The 11995-nt window shown below is 36.7% G+C and overlaps 2 protein-coding genes across 8 annotated transcripts in view; one reads left to right on the top strand and one right to left on the bottom strand.

Annotated features, from left to right (window-relative positions):
* LOC142549917 (transportin MOS14) overlaps window positions 1-10372 on the bottom strand; it is a 52183-nt gene extending 41811 nt beyond the window's left edge. For 4 of the 7 annotated variants that reach the window (XR_012821279.1, XR_012821281.1, XR_012821280.1 and 1 more), the window contains exons 1-6: window positions 10008-10372; window positions 9510-9608; window positions 9198-9419; window positions 8977-9096; window positions 8494-8577; window positions 8360-8419 (exon numbers count right to left, since the gene is read on the bottom strand). Coding sequence is in view for 4 of the 7 variants with exons in the window: in XM_075659151.1 (XP_075515266.1) it covers window positions 8360-8419; window positions 8494-8577; window positions 8977-9096; window positions 9198-9419; window positions 9510-9608; window positions 10008-10226 (804 nt within the window). In the remaining 3 variants the exon portion in view is untranslated. The remainder of the gene's footprint in view (window positions 1-8359; window positions 8420-8493; window positions 8578-8976; window positions 9097-9197; window positions 9420-9509; window positions 9609-10007) is intronic. The other 3 variants (XM_075659150.1, XM_075659152.1, XM_075659154.1) reach the window with 3 other exon arrangements.
* On the top strand, window positions 1883-5221 carry LOC142549918 (uncharacterized). The gene is made up of 2 exons (XM_075659155.1): window positions 1883-4255; window positions 4345-5221. Exons 1-2 carry the CDS (start codon window positions 2703-2705, stop codon window positions 4943-4945), a joined length of 2154 nt encoding a protein of 717 aa, XP_075515270.1. The 5' UTR covers window positions 1883-2702; the 3' UTR covers window positions 4946-5221.
* Window positions 10373-11995: the final 1623 nt, after the last annotated feature.

The raw sequence follows: 11995 nt of genomic DNA on the forward strand, positions 1-11995 counted from the left end.
CTCGTATCGGTCTAACAAATGGAATGCTATATTCAACAGATCCATTATCGATAACCACATGACCACCAAAATATATGAGTACATCGATGTTAGACATTTTGCTAATGAAAATCTGAGAGGAAAATGAAGAGGAAATTGATCAATCATCCGTCGAATATATGATCTATATATTGAAACCGATTTTCATTGTAATAATTGAACCACGTGAACTTCTGAAAAGATTGTACAAAACAAAGAAAATGAATGGAAAAAAACAAAAGTCACGGTCAAAAGATATTACGGAACGAAGAAAAGGAGTGGACCAAAAAAACGAAAAAAAAAAAAAGAAGACCGTGCTTTGTAAGCACGGACGTTGCACGCGTGGAGCAGCGTCCGCGCTTACGAAGCGCGGACGGCTCCACGTGTGCAGCGTCCGTGCTTACAAAGCACGGTTTGCCGTAAATTTGAAACTCCTTTTTTTTTTACATTATTTTTGAAAAAAAAATTAAAATTTAAATTAGTTTTAAAAAAACCCGAGAATCAATGAATGTGATAAACCAAAGTTTGCTACTGTTTTAATTTTGCATGGGCCCCAAACATCACTATGAATCATGGCAAAGGTGCTGATTTTTTGTATGATTGAGGTGGAAATATAGCACGATGATGCTTTGCTAGTTGACACACTTCACAATGCAAAGGAGATAGAGTTTTATTCATAAACTACTTTTGCAAATACGTAAAATCAGGATGGCTTAACCAACTATGACATAACATGATCTCATTGACACTAGCGTAGAAATAGAATTGAAACAAGCCCTTTGATAAAATTGTCCAAGGAAAGATTGAGCATTGAAAAGATAAGAGTCCACCATCCTGCCTAGCATTGCCAATCATCTTCCCTGAAGCTAAATCCCGAAATTCACAGTGAGAGGACAAGAAAATGACACGACAATTAAGATTAGTAGTTAATTTACTTACAGACAATAAATTGTACAATAGAAAAGTAACATGCAACACATTTTTAAGTGCCAAAGAAGAAGAGACGGCAATGGTTCTTTTCTCGGCAACAGGAGAAAAAGAACGATCAGAAATTTTAACCTTTTGATTCTCCGCGCAAGGAATATTGGAGGAAAAAATTGTGACGAACCCGTCATATGAACCGTAGCACCTGAATCCAGAATTCACGAGCTATTACGAATCAAAGTTACAATGTTTGCCACAGAAGAGATACATGTTTGGGCTAGTGAACATGAAAGATTGGACGGATAAGAGATTCAAGCGAGTTTGAAACAATTGGTACAGGTGGTCCAGTTGATCCTTTGTGAAAGTAAGACGTTATGAGGAAGATGGTTGATGTCCAGTGTCGATATTGCTTGTTTGAAAGGCGCGACTATTGTTACCATCCCTATTGTGTTGTTGCCCGACTTCTTTTTTAAATGGGTTGGTTTTCCGTGTATTTGCTAACAAGTATCGATGGTATGCCATGGTTTATTGCACTTCTCGCGAAAGGGTTTTGATTTCCCACCCTTTCGGTCCTCATAGAGGTGGTTGTTCTTGCTAACCATGGCAGAGCTTTCTGTAACTATCAATAAATCAATGGACTTCGGTGGTAGCATCACATGGCGTCAAGCCTCTTGACTTCGCGAATGCTCGGAAGATGGTTGCGGCCAAGTATGTGGCAGCGAACCTCTTCCAGTTCTTCATCCAGACCAGCAAGAAACACGAACACACGGCTCATTTCCTTCTTTTTTCCATATTGAGTGTCGTACTGTCGTCCTTGCTACTTTCCCATTTCTCCACTTCAAAGGGATCCAACTTATGCCTCAGAATCATCAACTCGTTGTAATATGTTGTAACATCACTAGATCCTTGTTCTATCCTCCACATACGAGAATTAAGCTCGTATAGTTGAGAGCTATGTAGCACGGATACCTTGAAAATTTTTTTTTTTGAAGTATCGGATACGGATACGACACGGATACGGATACGATACGCAGATACGCGTGTCGGATACCCAAAAATCCGTGTCGTTGACTTTTTTTAGGGTTGACCAGTCGGATACGTTTTGGACACGGCGAGGACACGCCATGGATACGGCGTGGATACGTTTTTCGGATACGTTTGGGCAAAATTGTAAATTTTTAAAAGTTTTAGGGGTTAATTAAAAAAATTAAAATTGCTAAGGACTAAAAGGAAAATACTTTAACATATATTGGGCTGGGCTTTTAAATTCCAATATACATTTGTCATCTCTTTCTTTCTCTTTCTGCTGAAGCCACTCAACGTGATATCGCGTCGCCCTTCTTCTCTATTTCTGCCACTGCTACTGCTGCCGCCACCGCCGCCGCTGCCGCCGCTTCCGTCGCCGCCGCCGCTTCCGTCGCCGCCGCCGCCTGCAACCAAGAGGGTAGTAATCTTTTCTGCATCTCTCTTATCATAAATAAATTAACTTTATTTTTTTTTTTTGAAAATCTCTTAGTTATACAGTGAGTTTTCTATCTCTTGTTTTACTATAGGACAATAATTTTCAAGCATCACAAAAGAGTTTAATGTTATAACATTATTTGGAAGAAAGAGGCTTACAGTGAACTATTGGCTATACAATATACAGTGAACTATTTCTTGTAAATTAGAATTTGGTCAATTTGGATGACAGTGTATTCTATGTGCCATGGCTGACTTTATGTTTCTTGCTTTGCATAACTTCTAACAGCCTATTTGCAATGGAAATTTTTCAAAAGGAGAGTATACAAGAGGATGTAGATGATTTTTCTCCATTGTGGAAATTTGTAACGAAGATTGAAAAGGGAGCTGGTGGAGGAAATGTTACTTGGTCGTGTAACATATGTACTAAAGTGTGCAAGGGATCGTACTCGAGGGTGAAAGCACACCTATTAAAACTCAAAGGACTTGGAATTGCTGGTTGTGTGGCTGTTTCAATAGATCAAATAAAACATATGCAACAACTTCTGGATGACGCAGAATCGAGAAGGAAAAATGCTAAACCGAAAGAAGTACAATTGCCTTCATCATCTGCATCAAACATGGCTTCAAAATCCTCATGCAGTAGTCCTTTCTCTTTGCAAAGTGATGATCCAACAAAGAATAGGAAAGGAACACTTGGCCCTCTTGAAAAAGCTTTTAATTTGAATGCAAGAGATGAGATGCATTCTGAAATTGCGAGGTTGTTTTACACAGGGGGATTATCTTTCAATATTGCTAGAAATCCTCATTATATTCGTGCTTTCAGTATGGCTACTCAACGAACGATTCCAGGTTATCTTCCACCCGGATACAATTTATTGAGAACTACACTTCTTCAAAGAGAAAAAGCTCATATTGAAAAGTTGTTGGAGCCAACAAAAGCTGCTTGGAAACAAAAAGGTGTTAGTATTTGTAGTGATGGGTGGTCAGATGTACAAAGAAGACCACTTATTAATATCATGGCAGTGTGTGAAAGTGGCCCTATGTTTCTAAAACCAATAAATTGTGAAGGTGAGTACAAGGATAAAAGTTTCATCTCGAAGTTGCTCATCGATGCCATAAACGAAGTGGGACATCAGAATGTTGTCCAAGTGGTCACAGATAATGCTCCCGTATGCAAGGCCGCTGGGTTACTTGTTGAGGCAAAGTATCCACATATATTTTGGACACCTTGTGTTGTGCACACTTTGAATCTTGCTTTGAAGAATATTTGTGCACCGATTGACTCCGTACAAAACAAAGAAGTCTTTGAAGAGTGCAAGTGGATAGCAGAAGTATCAGATAATGCTTTGATGATCAAGAATTTTATAATGAATCACAATATGAGATTATCGATGTTCAACGATAACTCGAACTTGAAGATGCTCTCACTTGCAGAGACTCGATTTGCTTCCACAATCATTATGCTTAAAAGGTTTAGGCAAATCAAGAAATGTCTTGAAAGCATGGTGATTAGTGAAAGATGGGATCTGTACAAGGAGGATGACGTACTGAAGGCTAGAGCAGTGAAGTACAAGATATTAGATGATCAATTCTGGGAAAACATTGATTATATACTTTCTTTCACAAGTCCGATTTATGAGATGCTAAGGAAAGCAGACACTGATCATCCTTGTCTTCATTTAGTATATGAGTGGTGGGATGAAATGATAGAGAAGATTAGGGTTGCTATCTCGAAAGGGCCTCACAGTGGAGATTCAAAGTTTTATGAGATTGTTCATGATATTCTGGTGCAGCGATGGAATAAAAGCAATACATCTTTACATTGTTTGGCGCATTCTTTGAATCCGAGGTAAAACTCTAAAAAATTTAACTAAGTTTTAGCAAATTATACATATCAGTTCATATCTAATTATCAATCTTTTTATATAGATATTACAGCGATGAGTGGCTCCAAGAATCTCCCAATCGTCTTCCTCCTCATAGGGATATCGAAGTTTCAAGGGAAAGAAAAAAGTGCATTGAAAGATATTATTCTTGTTCATCAGAACGAAGAAGTGTCAACGAGGAATTTGCCTCTTTTTCAGCCGCCATTGACGACTTTTCTGATAATGATGCAATGCGTGATCGAGGTTTGATGTCTCCAACTAAGTGGTGGGTTATACATGGTGCTTCCACACCAACTCTTCAAAGTTTAGCTTTAAAGCTACTTGGGCAGCCTTCTTCTTCTTCTTGTTGTGAGAGAAATTGGACCACCTACAATTTCATACACTCATTGAAGAGAAACAAAATAACACCACAAAGAGCAGAAGATTTGGTGTATGTTCACTACAATCTTCGTCTTTTATCAAGGTGGAGTCCACATTATAATGAAGGAGAAAGTAAGATGTGGGATGTTGGAGCAGATGCATTCGATTCCATGGACATGGAGGGTGCTGCTATCCTTGAAATTGCCAATTTGTCTCTTGACGAACCTGAATTGGAGTCAGTCTTATTTACTGATGAAGGCAGTGTTGGTGATGAAACCGATATGGATGTTTGATTTTTTTTTACTTGTTTAAGATGGATTTTGCGTTTAATATTTTGTAGTTTGTACCTAAGATATCATGATTAATGAATATTACATCTATCTCTATGATTTTTTCTTTTCAATACTAAATTTATATAAAATATAAATATATATAACATTTATATATATTTTAATGATTGTCGTATCCTAGCCGTATCGTGTCTTATATTTTCAAAAATTGACGTATCGCCGTATCCGTATCGTATTCGATACGATACTCGTACCCGTATCCATGCAACATAGGTTGAGAGTAATTTTCCAGATCATAATACGTCTCAAATAGCCTCCCACAGTCCCCAGGTTGTCGGAAGAAACATAAACAGTTTTCCGATGGTGGGTTCCATTTAGTTGATGAACAACGTTGTGACCAAGGAATTTTGAGATCGCCATTGTTTATATTTTGCATCAGTCGAGAGTGGAAGCTTCACCACTCCGTTCAAGTAACCCTGTTACAAGACGGAAATATTGTGCTCATTCAAGATAATTCTTCCCATTCAATATGTAAATCGTTATTTGAAAGGAGGTAGTATCGGAGAGGGCAATGTTTGAAGGAGGTTGAGATCCACCCTCCAATGTGTTACCACAGCTGCCTGTGGCAAAAGAAGCAGATCCGGCGCCAACCATGGCTGCTTTGAAGTTCATGACGGATCCTCGGCATCTGATACCATGTAGAAATAAATGCATGACAAGAGGAATAAGAGAAAACTTTATTCATTTTATTTGTGCATATACAAGGCTAGTGTAGAATACACTTAAATGGAAAACACCACAAAATCATATCAAAATAAAATCCCAATAAATATGGGAAAATATCTTGTCTTACTAAGCTTAATCAAATCAAATATTATCTTAATTGATTATATCAAATCAACCAACATTATCCTAATTGATTCTATCAAATCAACAAAAAAATTACATCACTAGTCAATTAGCTAATGGAAAGTAAACTTCCCAAATTAGGAACATAAAGAACATTGTAGAGCATGAAGGTTTTAGAAACACCAATAGATCCTTTATTCAGCAATAGTTGATAGAAAACCATCAGCTATTCTATATTTTTGGTCTCCTGCACACAACTCATAAGAACAAAAAAACCAGGAAGTTCATGTCACACGATCAGTTGCACTAAAATCATTATCTATGGATACAAGGATAAGGTGGACACACTAAGAACTATCATTCTTGGCCAAGGAACAAGATGCTAGAACAAAAGTAGATTATGAAAATTATGTGGATTGGAACAAGTTATACAACTGATTTAATTGTTCCTTAGAGGCTGACCTAGAGATACTTCCTAGTTGCCAAGTTCTTAAGTCCGGATTGATAATCCTTTGCACCACCATGGACTTTTTGTTTGAAGGATCTCAGTCCTATGCTCCTATTAGCTAGCTTTCCATGCAAGTCCCAACATGTTTCTTTAGTATGCATGGACTTATCACAGTGATCGCACCAAACTTCTCCCTCGCCAATCAGCCGAGTCCATGCAGCAATAGATATATTTTTAATGAACAGGTCAACCCCAAAATTTCAGGATGATGTCTTCTCATTCAACATAATTTTCCTTCGACCCTCTTCTCTCTTAACCTCAGCAGACACTGGCTCAATGATGGCAAAGGTTTTATGCCCAAAATCCTTCCCAAACTACATCCAAGTCTTTGTTAAGTCCAGCCACGAATACATATACCATGTCACTTTCCATACAATTATGATACTTTAAGTTGTCATTCTCACACTTCCGCATATCATCATAGCTCTTGACTGCCACATATTAGTCTTCAATTCGAAGATTTGGGATGAGATTACATATTCGAATGAGTTTCACTGCTTACGCCGTTTCCAGTGGATAAGAATAAATATGTCTTTCTATTTGATAGATCCATAGAGTTGATAAATCATACAATTACAACAGAATTTTTGGATTTCCAACTTGAGCACTTCAGATCATCCTTTGCAAGCTCTGGCTTCTCTCTCATCAAGTAACACAAACATCCTTTGTCATTAATAACTAGTTTAATCGACTGAGCCCACTCCAAATAGTTTTTACAGTGGATGGAGGAGCTCTCAAACCTAGTAAGGCTCATAGGACACATGTTTGATGCTTTCGAACCTAAACTTTCTTTAAAACAAATCATGATTTTGTCTTCGTACAATCGGGACATTATGCTAGACCTCAATACTATTAACTGGTTATCAAGCCTATCGCTCTTATACCACGAAGACAAAAAAACGCAAAATAAAAAAAGATTTAACATGTAAAATTACACAATTAGGACATAATTATATTTTGAATAAGTCTCACCAAATTAATTGAAATTTAGTTACTAAAGGTGTCTCTACTTTAATAATAATAACAAATAAATACTTTAGTAATTTAAAATACTAACTACCAACGCATAAGCGTTGCATGAGAATAATTTTTATATTATAATTTTTAATTATATAGAATTAACTTAGTTTCCATCAAAGGAATATAACATAAATATTGAAATATCTATGGTCATGATAAGTAATAAATAGTTCGTATTGTTCGGTTACTTGTTGTAAAATCAGAAAGGAAAAAAAGGGTTGACGAGAGAAAATCAGTGAAAGTGGATGATATAAGTTATAAGGGTATTAATGGAATTCTGAAAAAAGCTTCACCATCCACACCAAATATTTTCTCTAAGGCCCTTTCACTTAATAGATAGTGATAGATGTAGTGTAGATTCATGCATTAGCAATATATTTTTAATTACTATTTCTCTAAACAAATTTAAAATTAAATATAGATGATATCTCTTAAATCCCTCTAGCTGCAGCATCACTAGATCAACCCAGAAAGTGGATGATAGAAGTTATAAGGATATTAATGGAATTCTGAAAAAAGCTTCACCATCCACACCAAATATTTTCTCCAAGGCCCTTTCACTTAATAGATGGTATAGATGTAGTGTAGATTCATGCATTAGCAATATATTTTTAATTACTATTTCTCTAAACAAATTTAAAATTAAATATAGTTGATATCTCTTAAATCCCTCTAGCTGCAGCATCACTAGATAAACACAGAAAGTGAGGTACTTTCAACCTTGGTTTCATATAAATTGGCGGGAAAATTTACACATCTGAATCAACTTTAGATCCAGTCTTTATCTTTAATTTGCAGCCTTGATTAGGTTACATGTAGCATTGCAGCTTTTCACCCAATTATGTTCATTAAAACTCTGAAATAACCTCCCTTTAGAGGAGTACCAAGAATAAGAATTGGCTCTTGTGGTTTTTAAACGAGTAGTTTAGTTCTTTACAAGAATTATATACGTAAATAAGATGGACCGTACTTGGACTAAGAAATTTAACAAGTCAAAGGAATGGTTTGAAAAGGAATTTAAATTTATCCCATGATTGTACCTCATGTCGACTCACAAGCTCAACAAGAACCTCAATAGCCAGATCAAATGAAGATGCAACCTATAAAATCAGAAAATTGAAGTCACGGAACACTTTAGAAACCATAACATCCTATTTGAAGTAGAAGACATTACCTGCAAGGAACTAAAGACAAAGTTAAAAAGAGGGTGAGCACGCAATGAGCTTGGAAGAATCTCTAGAAAGCACCCAACTCGTACCTAAGCACATGGCAGCGGAGTTGAAAAGGATAATAAAAATATCTCAGCAAGACAATATGCAATAAACAGACCACAAAACATAGCATGCTTTATGATACTTGCATATCGAAGAACCAAGCACTAAGATCGATAATTGATCATCAATACATTTTTAAAGTTCAGCAGATAAATTATAATTTATACATATAAAATTTCTTAGAACCTACATCACTTCACAGCTGTGATCTTGGATAGACTGCAGAGGAAAATTAGCTTTGGTGAACCAATATATACTTCACAATCAATCATTCCTTCCTCTTATAGATAAAGTCTAGAAACTGGATGTTGCCAAATGCTACACGATTACCTACGTTAACAAAAATGCCTTCAAAATTTTTAACCATCCTCTTACAGTCTTACCCAACTTAACAAGCAGCGCAATATCTTCCTGTTACTATCACCATTTTGAACATGGCTACCAAAGCCCTCCTCAGATTGCTGTATTAAAAACTCCAGTACCAAAGGAGTATGTGCAAGAAGCTGCACCAGCAGTAGCAAACCATATGTGAGAAGAGAACCCAACAATGAGCATAAACCAAAATTAGTAAATATTAGAAGTTGCATTGATCAGAATGGAAAACCTCTTGCCCATACTCATATCGCTGAGCTGAAGTCATACTGCTATCACTATTTTGATCCTCGATAATTTCTGGCAAGACTGTCAGAACTTCTAGAGCAGCAGGACTTCCATTATGTTGGCTCTGTAGATTCTGCAGACAGTACCAAAGATTCCCAATCGGTTTTCCATGCTCTGCTGCATGAAGCACAAGCGTAGAGAGGGCAAGACAAATTTGTGTTAAGAGCTGCTTAAAAAAAATCAGAATTTCAGCGAATACTGTTAGTGCACACCAAGATTGATTGAACCATTCAATGATGCAAATCAAAAATGACACCTGAGGAGGGCCTGAACTAAATCTTTTAGCAGCTAAGAGGAGAGCATTCAGCAGAGCATTCTTTGCTCCTGACTGGAGGCTGTACCCTTCATTACGAATCTGCAAATATATTTAAAAAAGGTTAGATAATAGCCCCTCGCCCCAAAACATAGCCAGAACACAGAAAGACATGACATAACGTAAAGTAGGTGGACTGATAATTCATGATTATGATAGCATCGATCGCCTGTATGCAAGGAGACGACCTATGGCTTGAGAAGCACGATAAGTGAAGAAAGCTAATATGTCGTATTATGTGACGCTAGCCAAAAATGGCGGGTTGCTTAAATTTTATGAGCTCCTTTACTTGCTGCTAGTTTCCTATGGATAAATTACCGTTGGCAAAATGAAAACTCGTGACGAATAAAACATCGAACATTAACGTAAATTTTAGACGGTAATACAATACAACTAGGGTTTTAAGTTCAACCACTGCAACAGTAGTAAAGGTGGTAAAACCTTTCGCTTCAGAATCTGAGCGGCAAAAAACTGGACTTCGTAGTCGGAAATGAATGGATGATGAAGATCTGAGGTGAGGAAGGAGGCGGCGATCTGCCAAGCAGCTTCAGTCTGCTGAAATTGAAGGAGCCATTGATTTGCAGCAAAGCGGTTACTCGATTGGTTGTCGTGATTGAGGACGTGGATGGCCTGGGCTACCTTAACATGGAGTTGTTCCATACAACCAACAAGACTACTTCAAATGAAAAATCGACCCTCTTTGTTTCTGCTTTGGAGGAGCACCACCAATCTCCGTTGATAATTGTATCTGATGGCTATCACACTCCCAGGTGTTGACATCCTATCCTGCTGCGGAAAATTCAAAGGGATCCCTCGCTTTTTAACGTGACTTCAGTTTCATCCCTAAATTGTCAGATTGCCCATATAAAAAGCATTTCTCAATGTTATATTTGGCAGACTGAAAATTTATTGACAAAAATTCTAAAAAATTAAAATAGCAACAAATAGAGCAATAATTGAATGATGATGTGATTTAACAACTTTAAAATTCAAACTTCAATATCGATGGACTTCTGTTGGTGGATGAGTGAGCAACTATCATGGGGTGAGTTCGAAAAATTTGCAATACAAGCTTGGGCCGTTTGGAAAGAAAAGCTAGCTATCTTGTATGGTAATGATAGGCTATTGCACGAAGTGAACATTATTTGGAGTCGAGCCTTTCTTTCAGAATTTCAAGATGCTAGACTTGCTGATAAAACGACTCCTAAAAGGCAACCTTCGGCCAAGACGTGGAAGAAACCAGGAAATAATTCTCTAAAGCTGAATGTTGATGCATGTGTCAATGAGAACCTGAATCAATACAGTGTGGGTGGAATACTCCGAGACAATCAAGGCCGACTACTTCTGGCCTTTGGTAAACAAATACAAAAACCTGTTTCAGTACTTATGGGAGAACTAGATGCCATCAAGGAAGGTATCAAGATACTATATGACAAATAGTTCTATGATTTTCAAGTAACAACAGATTCCTTATTGGCAGTGCAAGCAGTCACGAACTTTAAGAAAGACATTGGTTTTCAGGGTCTTCGTATTTCAGAAGTCATAGACCTTATAAAAAAAACCCGTAGTTGCGGATTTTATTCATGAGAATAGATTGGCTAATAATGTAGCTCATAACATTGCTCATTTTTTTTCTTACTACCATTCCTCTTTTGTGTGGATAAATGGTGAGTTTCCCTCGTGGTTAGTAAATCTTGTAGCAATTGATCTATCAAGATAAAATTACAAGTTTTGTTGTCAAAAAAATTTTCAAACTTCAATATGAACAAATACTCTAAAAAAATTGTTTGACATGTTAAAGATTTGCATGAACACGATAAGAAAGATAAATAATATATGGAATCTATATAACATTTATTCTTGAGTTATGAGTTAAATCTAAACTCCCAACTAATGACTCAAATATAAGGGATGATTCGTATAATAGCGTCGGCAAAGTGTCATCAAATCTCAAATCTCAACCAATCAATCAGAGGGGCCACGAATGACTATGTTTTATGGGCCACATAATACCAAACATAGTATAGTGCTCAAAACCCCAGAATCAAAATCCAATGATATCAAGGTATCCAAATATCATAGCTCAACGTGCATGTCATGTATCGATGTATGTATAAAATGATGTGTGTTAGCAAAATATTTATTTTATACATCGATCTATCAATCATGAATGTCGTGTATGCCACATCAACTCAACAAATAAGACATATAGACACATATTTTTAGCCAAATCAATTAAGCATATATCATATGACACAGATACATGTCGTATGTTACTCGATTAAGACATACCTCAATTCTTCGTTTCCAGTTCAACGTAGCTTTAGGATTTCAGTACAGAAAATCTATCTACATAATCAAAATATTTATTTCAATCAATAAATTCTTTCAAATGTGACACTAATAGCGTATTTGAATGTATCAATTCG

The sequence above is a fragment of the Primulina tabacum genome, chromosome 6, assembly GCF_025594145.1.
Source record: "Primulina tabacum isolate GXHZ01 chromosome 6, ASM2559414v2, whole genome shotgun sequence".
In the NCBI taxonomy this organism is placed as follows: Eukaryota; Viridiplantae; Streptophyta; class Magnoliopsida; order Lamiales; family Gesneriaceae; genus Primulina; species Primulina tabacum.

Excerpts from the sequence above, each read along its gene's own strand:
- LOC142549918 (XM_075659155.1), top strand. The coding sequence starts at position 2,703 with ATGGAAATTTTTCAAAAGGAGAGTATACAAGAGGATGTAGATGATTTT. Across the intron at positions 4,256-4,344 it reads GCGCATTCTTTGAATCCGAG|CGATGAGTGGCTCCAAGAAT; the intron begins GTAAAACTCTAA and ends TAGATATTACAG.